At 53.3% G+C, this 15,390-nt stretch overlaps 1 protein-coding gene across 3 annotated transcripts in view; it reads right to left on the reverse strand.

Annotated features, from left to right (window-relative positions):
- Nucleotides 1-1,923: 1,923 nt before the first annotated feature.
- Nucleotides 1,924-15,390, reverse strand: part of KANK2 (KN motif and ankyrin repeat domains 2) — a 33,447-nt gene continuing 19,980 nt past the window's right edge. For all 3 annotated transcript variants that reach the window (XM_017967812.4, XM_035287012.3, XM_035287011.3), the window contains 9 exons: nucleotides 15,042-15,209; nucleotides 14,834-14,936; nucleotides 12,416-12,655; nucleotides 11,706-11,793; nucleotides 9,447-9,666; nucleotides 8,051-8,193; nucleotides 5,602-5,802; nucleotides 5,432-5,521; nucleotides 1,924-2,441 (listed from right to left, as the gene is read on the reverse strand). In XM_017967812.4, coding sequence (XP_017823301.3) covers nucleotides 2,388-2,441; nucleotides 5,432-5,521; nucleotides 5,602-5,802; nucleotides 8,051-8,193; nucleotides 9,447-9,666; nucleotides 11,706-11,793; nucleotides 12,416-12,655; nucleotides 14,834-14,936; nucleotides 15,042-15,209 — 1,307 coding nt within the window. In that variant the 3' untranslated portion in view covers nucleotides 1,924-2,387. The remainder of the gene's footprint in view (nucleotides 2,442-5,431; nucleotides 5,522-5,601; nucleotides 5,803-8,050; nucleotides 8,194-9,446; nucleotides 9,667-11,705; nucleotides 11,794-12,415; nucleotides 12,656-14,833; nucleotides 14,937-15,041; nucleotides 15,210-15,390) is intronic.

Here is a 15,390-nt window from a genome sequence, read left to right on the forward strand (position 1 = left end):
TCCATCCATCATCCATCCATCCATCCATTCATTCTCCATCCATCCATCCATTCTCCATCCATCCATCCATCATCCATCCATCATCCACTCATCCATCCATCATCCATTCATCATCCATCCATCCATCCATCCTCCATCCATCCACTCATCCTCCATCCATCCATCATCCATCCATCCATCCTCCATCCATCCATCCATCCTCCATCCATCCATCCATTCATTCTCCATCCATCCATTCATCCTCCATCCATCCATCCATCCATCATCCACTCATCCATCCATCATCCATTCATCATCCATCCATCCATCCATCCTCCATCCATCCACTCATCCTCCATCCATCCATCATCCATCCATCCATCCTCCATCCATCCATCCATCCTCCATCCATCCATCCATTCATTCTCCATCCATCCATTCATCCTCCATCCATCCATCCATTCTCCATCCATCCATTCATCCTCCATCCATCCATCCATTCATTCTCCATCCATCCATCCATCCATCCATCTATTCATCCTCCATCCATCCATCCATCCATCATCCATCCATCCATCCATTCATCCTCCATCCATCCATCCATCCATCCTCCATCCATCCTGCCATCTGCTTGTCTCTTTTGACCAGCCAAGCCCTGTTTTGTTTTATGTACATTCCCTTCACTAAAAATCAAAGCAAGCCAATCTACATTGAGCCAAGAAACCTACTTTTCTAAGGAGAGAAACCAGTGCTTTGCTTTTTTTCATGAACCCGCGAGCTCTCTGCACTCTCTTGCTGAAATTTGGCTTTAAAGCCGTGGAGGCTGAGCTCACTGGCCTCCAAAGGGCAGCACACATATTTGGTTTGGAGCACACTCCTGATCACAAGGCACATTTTTAGAGGCTTGGAACCCTTCCCTTTCTCTTGCTCACCAAGGAAAAGGCACAAGAAAGAAAATGATGTGGAGATTCTTAAGGGACAGAGCAGGCCATGAAGGAAACTGTGAGTGTCTCTGGCAAGCCCCGTTTCCCGCAGGCTCTGGTCCAGGCAGCTCCGGAAAGTCTCTGGGTTGTTAAAAAACCCAGCTGGCCCATGTTTGGTTTGCAGCAAAGCCCTGTCTCTTTAAGTTTGCGCCGAGAGGCCTGGGGACAGCCAACTTTTAATCGTGCACACATGGGGTTTTTGGGAGCTGGCCCTGTGCTTTGCCAACAAGCGCATGCCCTGTTGTCTTTCCTTTGAGGAGAGAAATTCTGGAGCCCCGGGGAGGAACAGGATGGCCCTGTGACCAGTCTGGGGCCTGGCAGGGTGGGGGGATGCAGAAGCCAACCTGAGAGCCAGATCCCTTTCCTGCATCTCCAGGTCTGAAGGATTTTCTAGGAAAATTAACCTTTGCCAAGGCTTCCATGTGGGGAAGGGATGGGTTTCTGAGTAATTTCTCTCTTGCTCTTTTTTTTTTTTCCTTGAGACAGGATCTCGCCATGTGGCCCAGGCTGAAATGCAGTGATGTGATCATAGCTCCCTGCAGCCTTGACCTCAGGGCTCAGCCTCCCAAGTAGCTGGGATTACAGGCGTGCACCACCACACCCAGCTAACTTGTACATTTCTTGTAGAAATGGGTCTTTCTGTGTTGCTCAGGCTGGTCTTGAACTTCTGGGCTCAAGCTCAAGCTCCTGCCTTGGCTTTCCAAAGTGCTGGGATTACAGACGTGAGCCACTATGCCTGGCCCGTAATTTCTCATTGTGAATTGGTTCCCTATAAGTCACAGAGCCTGTCCTGAGTCCCTCCATTTGAATGAGGATAAAAAGACAGAGGTGACAGGGACAAAATCTGTCTTCTGAAGCCATCAGAAGAAAATTCCCCTAACAAAGCCGTCTGGGAGGCAGTGGACCTAACAATACATCAGACAATTAAATGTGTGGGATGAAGGGTGAGCCCCAGCCGGAGTGAAAGAACACTTAGCATTAAAATGAAAAGAGGCAAGTTCCAGTGACTTTCAAATCTGGCAACAAATCATAAGACTCCCGCCCCCCGCTTCTGCAACAGGATTCAAAAATACAATATTTTTTTCTGTTCCCTCTTCCTCCATCCATAATTACCAGCTGATTGTTCTCAATGTTCTTCATAAAACCCACACCCCAGCATCGGCACTGGCGCCAATGTATACAAGAATTTCGCTTCGGTCTGCGCTGCGGCTGCTTTGAACCGGGGAGCCAAGAAAACCCGCTTGGAGCTGGAGTCCTGTGGCTGTCGGGCTCCCCCAGGGAAGCAGAGGGAAAATGTGCTTGCCTTTGAGCCGTGGGCCCTGGGGAGCGGGAGTGGGGTGGGTCAGGGATGAACGGGAACAAGGAGGAGACGGGGACAAGGGATGGTTGGCCCCAGGGGAGGTCAGCGTGTGGCCTCCCTCACGGCTACTCTTCTGCCGAGGACGATGCAGGGCTCTCGTCATCCGACATCGGGGCAAACTGAAAGGAGAAGCAGCATTCTTTTCGTTTGGGATCCTTGCCAATTCCCCGAGGCGCCGATGTGGTGGCTGGCCTGGTAGATGTGGTGGGTGAGTGGGAGGGAGGCATGGCCCCTGGCCCCAAGGAGGCGGCGATCTGGGGGCACCATTTTGAAGAAGCAAACTCGTGACTGGGGCCAAGGAGCTTCATGGGGGTGAGGGATGGAAGGGAATGAGAGTGGACAGTGGCTGGTCAGGGAGGGGGAAGTCTCAGCTGGCTGTGAATGGCATCAAGGGGCCAGCCAGCTGGGAAGGGAATTCCAGGCAGTGGAAACAGCACGTGCAAAGGCCCTGGGGTAAGTGCAGAGGGGGCGTGGCAATAAGGCCAGTGTGGGTGGAGCGGGAGAGAAGCAGGAATGGGGAAGGTGAGGGTGGCTGTATAGGGCTTGGTGGGTTTTGCAGAGGACTTTGGCTTTTTTTTTCCTTTCCCTTTTTTTTTTTTTAGGTAGACTTTCACTCTTGTTGCCCAGGCTGGAGTACAATGGTGCAATCTCGGCTCACTGCAACCTCCACCTCCTAGGTTCAAGTGATTCTCCTGCCTCAGCCTCCTGAGTAGCTGGGATTACAGGCGCCTGTCATATGCCTGGCTAATATTTTTAGTAGAGACAGGGTTTTGCTATGTTGGCTAGGCTGGTCTCAAACTCCTGACCTCAGGTGATCCGCCTGGCTGGACTCCCAAAGTGCTGGGATTACAGGCATGAGCCACTATGCCCGGCCTTTTTTTTTTTTTTAAGACAGGGTCTTGCTCTGTTGCCAGGCTGGAGTGTAGTGGTCCAATCATAGCTCACTGCAGCCTCCACCACCTGGGCTCAGGTGATCCTCCTGCCCTAGCCTCCCGAGTAGCTTGGATTACATGTGCCCACCATCATGCCCAAATAATTTTTTTTTTTTTTGAGACGGAGTTTCGCTGTTGTTACCCAGGCTGGAGTGCAATGGCACGATCTCAGCTCACCGCAACTTCCGCCTCCTGGGTTCAGGCAATTCTCCTGCCTCAGCCTCCCGAGTAGCTCGGACTACAGGCATCTACCACCATGCCCAGCTAATTTTTGTATTTTTAGTAGAGACGGGGTTTCACCTTGTTGACCAGGATGGTCTCGATCTCTTGACCTCGTGATCCACCCGCCTCAGCCTCCCAAAGTGCTGGGATTATAGGCATGAGCCACTGCACCTGGCCTAATTTTTGTATTTTTTAATAGAGATAGGGTTTTACCATTTGGCCAGGCTGGCCTTGAACTCCCGGCCTCAGGTGATCCACCTGCCTCGGCCGCCCAAAGTACTGGGATTACAGGCGTGAGTCACTACATCTGGCCTGAATGCTCCTTAAACACATCAGGCACATTCCTGCCTCAGGGCCTTTGCACTGCCTGCTCCTGCTGCCTGGAAGACCACGTGATTCACTCCTTGACTTCTCCAGGTGTTGACTCAAATGTCATCTCTTCTCTGAGGGCCTCCAACAGCCTCCCCACCACTCGCCATCCCACCTCCCTTGTTTTTTTTGAGACAGAGTCTCTCTGTGTCACCCAGGCTGGAGTGCAGTGGCATGATCTTTTGCTTACTGTAACCTCTGCCTCCAGGGATCAAGCTATTCTCCTGCCTCAGCCTCCCGAGTAGCTGGGACTACAGGTGCACAGCCCCCCAGAGTGTTGGGATGACAGGAGTGAGCCACCACGCCCGGCCTGACTGTGTCTCTTACCAGAATGCCCCCTCCATGTGGGTGGATACTGTTTTCTGTTTTGATCAGTGCTATGACCCCTGGGGACTGCCTAGAACTGGGTCTAACACATAGCCGGTGCTCAATAAATAGTTTTCAAATGAGTGAATGGTGACTAAGACGTGCATTTGGAACCAGACAGACCCAGGCGCGAAAACTTATGCCACCTATGACCGTGCAGCTTCTCTGTGATTAATTTCCTCACTGGGGCACCATGAGGGCTCAGCAAACAGCTGACCATGAAGCCCTCAGCATGAACCCCATGCACAATCAGCTCTTCATAAGCCTCTGTCCCCTCTGGCCAGGGACAGTGGCTGACCCCTGTAATCCCAGCGCTTTCAGAGGCCGAGGAGGAAGCATGGCTTGAGCCCAGGAGTTCAAGCCCAGCCTGGGCAACATAGTGAGACGTCCATCTCTACAAAAGAGAGAAAAAAATGGCCAGGAGCGGTGGCTCATGCCTGTAATCCCAGCACTTTGGGAGGTAGAGGTGGGCAGATCACTTGAGCTCAGGAGTTCAAGACCAGCCTGGCTAACTTCAGCCTGGTGAAACCCTATCTTTACTAAAAATACAAAAATTAGCCGGGCATGGTGGTGTGCAGCTATAATCCCAGCTATTCTGGAGGATGAGGCAGGAGAATCGCTTGAACCTGTGGAAACTGCACCACTGCACCCAGCCTAGGTGATAGAGTGAGACTCTGTCTGAAAACAAAACAAAGCAGAATTCAGCCAGGTATGGTGGCACGCACCTGTGGTCCCAGCTACTCAGGAGGCCGATGTGGGAGGATCACTTGAGCCCAGGAAGTGGAGGCTGCAGTGAACTATAATTGTGCCGCCGCATTCCAGCCTTGATGACGGAGTAAGACCCTGTCTCGCTGGGCGCAGTGGCTCACACCTGTAGTCCCAGCACTTTGGGAGGCTGAAGTGGGGGGATCACCTGAGGTTGGGAGTTTGAGACCAGCCTGATGGATAAACCCCGCCTCTACTAAAAGTACAAAATTAGCCAAGTGTGGTGGCGCCTGCCTGTAATCCCAGCTACTCGGGAGGCTGAGGCAGGAGAATCATTTGAACCAGGGAGGCGGAGATTGCAGTGAGCAGAGATCATGCCATTGCACTCCAGCCTGGGCAAGAAGAGCAAAACTCCGTCTCAAAAAAAAAAAAGACCCTGTCTCAAAACAAAAACAAATCTGTCTCCTCTCAGAGCCCTGCCCGCCGCGCGGCCGCCCTGCCGGGTTGAGACTCACCGAGCACTTGATGTTCATGCGGGAATACAGCATGGACGCAATCTCACTCTGACCTGCGTCCAAGGCCACCATCAGAGCTGTGCTCCCGTCCTGCAAAGTATCCGTGCTGTGAATGATGTCCCCACACTGTCCTGCCACCCTCCCAGGGGTGCACCTGGTTGGAGACTCACCCGATCCGTGAGTGAGATGTCACAGCTGGGCACGGCCAGCAGCAGCCCCGTGATCTCCTTGTGGCCGTGCTCACAGGCACACATGAGGGCCGTGGAGCCATCATCGTCTTGCACGTTGACGTCCGCCTCGCAGGCCAGCAGGGCTCTGACCACGTCCACCCGCCCGTGGCTGACTGCCAGCATCAGGGCTGTCTGTCCGGCCTGGGGAGGGCAAGGAACAGGATTATGGCTCATGCAGGCCCCAGGGCAGGACACCCTTGCTTTAGAACCGGTTGTAGCTCCCACATACTCTGATGGTGAAATGTACCCTCAACTTGCTGGTCTCCTTCTGAATCTCAAACAACCCTTCTCACCAGTGGGGGAGTAATAAATCCATAGAGACAGAAAGCAGAAGAGTAGTTGTGAGGGGCTAGGAGAAGCAGGGACAGGGGGAGAAATAATGAATGACTACTAACGGATACAGGTTTCCTTTGGGGGTGATGAGAATGTTCTGGAATTAGAGGTGCTGGTTGCACAACAGGGTGAATGTATTTTATGCCAGCAGTGTTTTTGGTATTGTTTTGTTTTACAGACAGGGTCTTGCTGTGTTGCCCGGGTTGCAGTGCAGTGGCACGATCGCAGCTCACGGCAGCCTCGACTTCCCCAGGCTCAGGTGATCTTCCCACCTCAGCCTGAGTAGCTGGGATTATAGGCATGAGCCACAGTGCCTGGCTTATTTTTGTGTTTTTTATATAGATAGGGTTTTCCATGTTGCCCAGGCAAACTGTTCACTTTGAAAGGGTTAGTTTTGGGCGCTGTGGCTCAGGCCAGTAATCCTAGCACTTTGGGAGGCCGAGGTGGGGGGACTGCTTGAGCACAGAAGGTCAAGGCCACAGTGAGCTGTGACGATGCCACTGCACTCTAGCCTGGGTGACAAAGTGAGACCCTGTCTCAAAAAAAAGTTAGAAATAAAGGGGTTAATCTTAGGTTTTGTGAATTTCACCTTCTTTCTTTTTTAATAGAGGGTTGGGGGGGGGGGTCTCCCTATCCTGCCCAGGCTGGTCTCAAACTCCTGACCTCAAGCAATTCTCCTGTCTTGTTCTCCCAAAGTGCTGGGATTACAGGCATTAGCCACCTTGCCAAGCCTCACCTTTTTTTTTTTTTGAGACAGAATCTCACTCTGTTGCCCAGGCTGGGGTGTAGTGGTGTGATCTCAGCTCACTGCAACCTCTACCTCCCAGGTTCAAGTGATTTTCCTGCCGCCTCCTGAGTAGCTGGGATTACAGGCAGGTGCCACCATGCCCAGCTAATTTTTTAATTTTTTAGTAAAGACAGGGTTTCACCATGTTAGCCAGGCTGGTCTTGAACTCCTGACCTCAAGTGATCTGCCCAACTCAGCCTCCCACAGTGCTGTGATTACAGGCATGAGCCACAGTGCCTGGCCTTCATTTTTTGAAAATTAAGCCACTAAAAAAAATTTCTTGGAAATCAAAGCAAAATTAAATCAATAAAGATAAAGCAGGTCGTGCCTGTTACGGCTCATCACCGCTCCCTGTTTTGTTCCCTTGCTGTCTTCAGGCTGTTGCCAATCCTCCTCCTCCTCCTCACTGTCCCCACCTGGTCCCCGCTTCCCTGCTCTTTTTCTAATTTTCTTTATGTTTGAGACGGAGTTTCGCTCTTGTTGCCCGGGCTGGAGTGCCGTGGCAGGATCTCAGCTCACCGCAACCTCTACCTCCCAGGTTCAAGCAATTCTCCTGCCTCAGCCTCCTGAGTAGCTGGGATTACAGGCATGCGCCACCACGCCTGGCTAAGTTTGTATTTTTAGTAGAGACGGGGTTTCTCCTTGTTGGTCAAGCTGGTCTCGAACTCCCAACCTCAGGTGATCCGCCCGCCTTGTCCTCCCAAAGTGCTGAAATTACAGGTGTGAGCTACGGCACCTGGCCTTCCTTGCTCTTTTGCCCAGACACCTGTCCATAGGCCCCAGTCACCTCCACAGTCATCTGTTTCTGCTTTCCAACACACAGCCGAAGGGAGCTCTCAAACCAGGGATCAGCGCATGCCACTTCCCTGCTTAAACTCCCCTGGTGGCTTCCTGTAGCCCTTGAGTCCATACTGGCTTCAGTCCTGGTGCTCCCTGAAATGCGTAGGTCTCAAAGCACTAGCTAGTTAGTGAGCTTGAGACCATGCCTGCTTATTCGCCATTTGAGTCCCCAGTGTCCAGCCCGGGGAACCCAGCTGCTGTTCAATGAACTGTCCAGCAGGATGTAGGACAGGGTCATATTAAGAAAGGTAAGGACCCAAATATCCTCCACTCCTTCCAGTTTCCACAAGAAGGGCCTGTGTCAGAGGCAGCCTGGCCATGAAGAGCAGGGCTCTGGAGCTAGACCACCTGGGTTTGGGCCTGGCACCCAGCTGGGATGCCATAAAGCAGGAAGAGCCGCCTGGGTCTGCAGCCGCTGAGGGACCCTACCTGGCTGGCTTTGGCATTGACGTCGCCAAGCCGGAAGAGCTGAAGGACAGTTTCGATGTCATCCTGGGTCTTCAGGGTGGCCAGGGCAGTGAGCATAATTGGGCTGTAGCCAGCACGGTTCTGTTTATCCACCTTGCAGACACCTAGAGGGGTGGTATGAACCCTCAGACCAGGCATCTCTGCTGGTGGACCACCCCAAGGAACGTGGGTATCACATCTCCATCAGTCTAGCATGCCCCATCCCTCCCTTTCCTCAGACAGAGGACCCTATTCTGCCCAGAGGCCTCCATCTCCACTGGGTCACCCCACTAGACCAGGGGCTCCTAAAGTTGGAGACGATCCCTCTTCCATCAGATTTGGGGCTCCTGATGCTGGGCATCTGTATTTAGGGCTGAGAACAGAAACTGGGTCTCCCCCATTAATTTGGAACAGCCATTTACCCTCAGACTGGCCCATGTCTCCCCCATCAGACTGTGGGCCCTGCGTCCTTCATCAGCCTGGGAGGCCGTCTCCCCAACAGAAGGGCAAGTTTCTTCCTGCCTAACTGAGGACCACGTCTTCCTTCCAAGCCCCAGACTTGAGGCTGCATCCTTCTCTTAGAAGGGCTCCAGGGATGTCACCTCCATCCTGCAGGTGTGTCTGGGGATGCTGGAGGGCCACGTGTTTTCCCTAAGATCACTTCTTCCTTTTCCATTACACTGGCTAAAGGTAGGACCTGTGCCTCCTCCACCAGACTGGGAAGGGCAGTGTCTCCTCCACTAGACTGGGAGGACAGCATCTCTCCTATAAGACCAGGAGGGTGGAGTCTCTGCTATCAGACTAGGAAGAGTCATGTCTCCCTTGTTAGACTGGGAAGGTGATGTCTCACTCATTAGACTGGGAGGGCGGTGTCTCCACCATTAGACTGGGAAGACAGCATCTCCTCTATCAGACTGGGAGGGCCACCTCCCCCCGACAATGAACTGGGAAGATGATGTCTCCTTCATTAGGCTTGGCAGGTGTGTCTCCTCCATCAGCCTGGGAGGGTGGTGTCCCCTCTATCAGACTCTCAAGATGGCATCTCCCATATCAAACTGGGAGTCACATCTCCCCCATCAAACTGGGAAGGCAGCATCTCCTCCGTCAGACTGGGAGGGCCATCATATACCCCCTCATGGATCTGGGAAGATGGTGTCTCCTCTATCAGACTGGAAAACAGGTGTCCCTCCACATCCTATTGGAAGGTGGTATCTCCCATGTCAGACTGGGAGAGGTGTTCCCTCTATTATACTGAGAAGGCCACACCTCCCCCATCATCTTCCTCCTCCATCAGACAGGGAGGGCAGTGGCTTCCCTATCAGGCTGGGGATGGCGGACAGCAGCTGGTTTGGAGCCTTGTCCTCCCCGCAGGGCTCACCGCTGTCCAGCAGCTGCTGCACCACCGGGAAGTTGGCGTGGGACACGGAGTAGTGCAGCGCCGTGTTGCCATTGCTGTCAGCGATGTTGACCACGTAGTCCAGCAGCCGCCCAGACATGGCCCGGAACGTGACCAGGTGCCGCCGCACAAGCTCGGGGTGTGCGTCACTGCGGCAGGCCAGGCGCAGCCACTCCTGCAGCACCGTGGTGTAGGCCACTTTCTGCATGCGAGTTGGGGGGAAGGGTGTGAGGGCGGGGAGGCCCACTGGGATATCCCCACAACCCCAACAGGCCCCCTGGAGCAAAGTGTGGTGCCCTTGTCCTGGAAAAGGCTCTCAAGGGAAGTGCAGACACTCCCAGAGGGAAGTGTAGACATCCCTGTCCCAATAAGACCCTCAGAGTGGGGTGCGGACTCTGCAATCCCCAACATGTTCCCCCGAGGAAGGTGTGGGCACCTCCTCCCTGGATATAATTTCTCTCTCTCTCTTTTTTGAGATGGATTCTCACTCCGTTGCCAGGCTGGAATGCAGTGGCGCGATCTCAGCTCACTGCAACCTCTGATTTCACGCGATTCTCCTGCCTCAGCCTCTCGAGTAGCTGGGATTACAGGTTTCCACCACCACACCCAGCTAATTTTTTTGTATTTTTAATAGAGATGGAGTTTCACCATGTTGGCCAGGATGGTCTTGATCTCCTGACCTAGTAATCTACCCACCTCAGCCTCCTAAAGTGCTGAGATTACAAGCACGAGCCACCATGCCTGGCTTTTTTTTTTTTAATTTTTGAGATAGAATTTTGCTCTTGTTGCCAGGGCTGGAGTACAGTGGCATGATCTCAGCTCACTGCAACCTCCACCTTGGGTTCAAGCAATTCTCCTGCCTCAGTTTACCGCGTAGCTGGACTTCACCCACCTGCCACCACGCCCGGCTAATTTTTGTATGTTCAGTAGAGATAGAATTTTGTCATGTTTTGGCTAGGCTAGTCTTGAACTCTTGACCTCAGGTGATCCACCAGCCTCAGTCTCCCAAAGTGCTGGGATTATAGGCATAAGCCACTGTGCCTGCTACCCCCCCCTTTTTTTTTTAATGGTGGGGTCTGCTCTGTTGCCCAGGCTGGAGTACAGTGACATGATCAGGGCTCATGGCAGCCTCACCCTCCTAGGCTCCAGCCATCTTCCCATCTCCACCTCCCAAGTAGCTGGGACTACAGGCAAGCACCACTATGCCTGGCTAATTTTTAAAAAAATTTGTAGAGGTTGGATGCAGTGGTTCACGCCTGTAATCCCAGCACTTTGGGAGGCTGCAGTGGGTAGATCACTTGAGGTCACGAGTTGGAGACCAGCCTGGGCAACATGGTAAAACCCCATCTCTACTCAAAATATAAAAAATTAGCCAGGCGTGCTAGTAGTCCCAGCTACTTGGGAGGCTGAGGCAGGAGACTTGCATGAACCTGGGAGGCAGAGGTTGCAGTGAGCTGAGATCGCACCACTGCACTCCAGACTGGGCGACAGAGTGAGACTCCATCTCAAAAAACAAAAAAAATTTGTTTGTTGGCCGGGCGCAGTGGCTCACGCCTATAATCCCAGTACTTTGGGAGGCCGAGGTGGGTGGATCACGAGGTCAAGAGATTGAGACCATCCTGGTTAACAAGGTGAAACCCCGTCTCTACTAAAAATACAATATGGTGTGTGCCTGTAGTCCCAGCTACTCAGGAGGCTGAGGCAGGAGAATTGCTTGAACCCAGGAGGCGGAGGTGGCGATGAGCCGAGATCGTGCCATTGCACTCCAGTCTGGGTAACAACAGCGAAACTCCATCTCAAAAAAAAAAAAAAAGATTTTGTTTGTAGAGATGGGGTCTCACTATGTTGCCCAGGCTGGTCTTGAACTCCTGACCTCAAGCAATCTTCCTGCCTTGACCTCCCAAAGCACTGGGATTGACAGGGACTGCGCCTGGCCCTGGTTATAATCTCCAGAGTCAAGTGTAGATTCCCAAAAAGGGAAATCTGGATGTCCCTCTCTGGAAGCTCCCAGTAAGAACAGGAACCCCGGGCCAGGTTCGGCCAGTGACGGTCATCCTCCAGCCTCTCCCTATCTCTCTGGCCTCTCTCCGAGGCCCATGACTCCAGCACCACCCGCCTCCAAGCTTTGGGCTTGGGTCTTAGAGTCCCCACTAGGCAGGAGCAGGAAGTCACTGAGGATGAGGAGAGGCCACGGGTGTGGTGGGAGTAGGGGTCCAGGGTGGGCCCAGGGCCAGACCGTACCAGCTCCCGCTCTGTGAGGGCGTTGGGATTGTCCAGGTACTTTTCCAGGGCCAAGCAGGCTGAGATGAGGTCGGGGCTTAGCTCCATCCTGCCAGGAATAGACAAGCGGGGGACTAAGTAACCCCCAGCCCCCTGCGTTCTCCCTCCAAATCCTCATATCCCACTCTGGTGCCTGGGAAGGGACTTGACATTCTGCACCATGTCACCCACCCTAGGGTCACCTGAATGGTGGCATCTCAGACCCTCCTTCACCCGGGACACACATTTACATTGCACCCCAAAAGGCAGATGTGGGGAACACACAGACCCCCAAGGGAGAATGGGCACACAAGCCAAAGTTTATTCTAAATGCCCACTGGCAAATGGAAAATATTTCCCAAGGGCAAATTTTTTCACCAGGGAAATAAAAAAGAGACATAAACAGGACAGGCGAGTAGAGGGAACATCCCAAAGTAGGTGGGTAACTTCAGGATAAACGTGGGCTGGCCCCCTAAATCCTAACCCCGGCAGCCCAAAATACTTCCACCAGGGCCTTTAGCAAAGCCTCCAGAACTTCACATGCCCAGAAGGAGCAACTGATTGTTCACTAATTCAGACTAAAGTGAGCATGACTGATAGGAGGGTCCTTCAAAGGGCTTGAATGGTGGGGTTCAAGGTAGAGGTCATCCACCCCTGGCCCTGCGTAAATCCCTCCCACCCACAAAACTGACCTGATCTCCTCCTCCATATTTGATCCTGACGCCCCCCCTACTGGAGGTATGTGCTGAGATTCTCGAGACAGTTGGCACTCCTGCCGGCTGGTCTTGGCCACTGCCGTCCCTGCAGGCCTGAGCTGGGAGGCTTCGGCCACACTCGGAACCCTCTCCCCCGGCTCTGGGGCCTCGTTCTCTGAGCTGTCATTGTCTGAGATGTTCTCTGTGGTGCTGGAGTCCTCGGATGACGACTCATACCTGGGGAGGAACAAGCAGGGCGGGGAGACGCTGCAGACGGGATGAGAAATGGCAGGAAGGGAGGGCAAGGATCTGGCTACCTGACCTCTGTGGGCATCAGCTTCCCCTTCTGTTCAATGGCAGTATTGGTATTTCAGGGCTGCCAGGACGTGGTCTACAGCAAGCGCTCAGGGAACGCTAGCAGTGGTTGTGAGCATGCTCGGGGTGAGGGGCACTTTTCACTTGCGGCTCTTTGACATTTCTAGAATACCACCCCCTGCTTTTTGTTTTTTTGAGATCGAGTCTCACTCTGTTGCCCAGGCTGGAGTCCAGTGGCGCGATCTCAGCTCACTGCAACCTCCATCTCCCGGGTTCAAGCAATTCTCCTGCTTCAGCCTCCTGGGTAGCTGGGATTATAGGCGCCCACCACCATGCACAGCTGTTTTTATTTTTAATAGAGACAAGCTTTCATTATTTGGTCAGGCTGATCTCAAACTCCTGGCCTCAAGTGATCGACTCACCTCAGCCTCCCAGAGTGCTGAGATTACAGGCATGAGCCACGACGCCCGGCCACCCACCCCCGTCTTAAGATCGGGTCTGACTCTGTTGCCCAGGCTATTGCCCAGTGGTGCAATCTCAGCTCACTGCAACCTTTGCCTCCTGGGTTCAAGCAATTCTCCTGCTTCAGCCTCCAGAGGAGCTGGGACTACCGCTTAAACCACTGTGCTTGGCTAATTTTTGTATTTTTTAGTAGAGACGGTGTTTTGCCATGTTGGCCAGACTGGTCTCGAACTCCTGAGCTCAGGTGATCCACCTGTCTTAGCCTCCCTGAGTGCTGGGATTACAGGTGTGAGCCATTGCATACGACCTCTAGCCTTTTTTTTTTTTTTTTTTTGAGATGGAGTCTTGCTCTGTTGCCCAGGCTGGAGTGCAATGGTGAGATCTATGTTCACTGCAACCTCTGCCTCCTGGGTTAAGCGATTCTCCTGCCTCCACCTCCCAAGTAGCTGGAACTGTGCCCACCACACCCAGCTATTTTTTTTGTATTTTTAGTGAAGATGGGGTTTCATGATGTTGGCCAGGCTGGTCTTGAACTCCTGAGCTCAAATGAATCGTCTGCCTAGGCCTCCCAAACTGCTGGGATTACAGACGTGAGGCATCGCGCCTGGTCCCTCTAGCCCTTTTAACACAGGTGATTCACACTCTCATCCCACTGAAAACAGGGCTCTCTCCTGTTTCTTGCTGCCTCTGGACAAAACTTAATCAAGCTTCTAGGCTCGGCATTCAAGGCCCCAAACCAACTATCACTTCCTGCACCTCCTGCTTCTCATGTCTGCTTTCCCGCCTCTGAGCCTTTATCCACACTGTGCCTTGCCAGGAGAGCCCTCCCCATGCCCTCTCTTTACCTTGCTGGCTTCTACTTCTCCTGCAGCACCTGCGTCTCCTCCTTCTGGAACCCCCCTAGGGCCACCTGTCACCTGTGTCTTTCATTCTTTTTTTTTTTTGAGATGGAGTTTCACTGTTGTTATCCAGGCTGGAGTGCCATGGCGCGATCTTGGCTCACAGCAACCTCCGCCTCCTGGGTTCAGGCAATTCTCCTGCCTCAGCCTCCTGAGTAGCTGGGATTACAGGCACGCGCCACCATGCCCAGCTAATTTTTTGTATTTTTAGTAGAGATGGGGTTTCACCATGTTGACCAGGATGGTCTCAATCTCTTGACCTCGTGATCCACCCGCCTCGGCCTCCCAAAGTGCTGGGATTATAGGCGTGAGCCACCGTGCCCGGCGACCTGTGTCTTTCTTGAGGCCCCTGTACCACCTTAGTGTCCCCCTCACAGCTCCAACCACAAGCTGATAAGTGGCTCCAACTCCCCATCAGCGCCCAGCTCCCCACTGGACCAGGAGCTCTGTCAGGGCAGGAAGCGGAGTCCGGCACCTTCCGTGGGATAGTGCAGTGCAGTAGTTACACCCTGAGCAGTTGAGCCAGGCCACCCCAGGCCGACCCCTGGGATACCAAGGGAGCTCCAGCAACGCGCTCAGCCTCCTCATGCCTCAGTTTTCTCATCTCTCCATTGTGGTTTGATTAAACGAATTAACCAAAGTAAGGGGCTCGGAACGAGGAAATTAGGAGGCTCTTGTGTGTGGATGAATGGAAGAAGGGGTGGGAAGTGTGGAGTGGGGGGGAATCTTCTCCTCTCACCCGCCATTGATCCCCATGAACTGGAGGCTCCTCTGGTGGGTCGTGTGGTCTGCAATCTCCTCTTTCTGTTTCATGATAGATTGCACGCCTGCCAGAGGCCCGCCTGGAGGGGAGGACAGAAGTGGTGTTGTGAGAACCCTTCAAGGTCACACTCCAAGTTGAAGTCATTCAGGTGCCCCGTCCCTCTTGGTGGCCACCCACCACTTACCGGCGCCCCTGACCTCCTCAGACTCTCGGGAGGCTGCTTGCCTGGTGGGCTCCCTGTGGGCGGTGTCCTGGTTGGGCACCCAGCCTGGGGTCTTCTCAGGCTCTGTCAGGGAGGCTACCTCGGACCCTGGGGGTGATGAGGATGATTCAACAGGAACTTGTGGGAGGTCTGGAGGGACAGGAAATGAGGTGTCTGCTAAAAGCCAAACAACCACACTGTGGGTCACACACCCCAGGCTGGGTGCTGTCCAAGGGCTGATTTTCGTGTTACCACATCTAGTCTTCCTGGACCTCAGAGGGAAGTTGGATTATTATGAATGAGGAAACTGAGGCACAGAGCTGCCAAGGTC

This window comes from Callithrix jacchus, chromosome 22, assembly GCF_049354715.1.
Source record: "Callithrix jacchus isolate 240 chromosome 22, calJac240_pri, whole genome shotgun sequence".
Classification (NCBI taxonomy): Eukaryota; Metazoa; Chordata; class Mammalia; order Primates; family Cebidae; genus Callithrix; species Callithrix jacchus.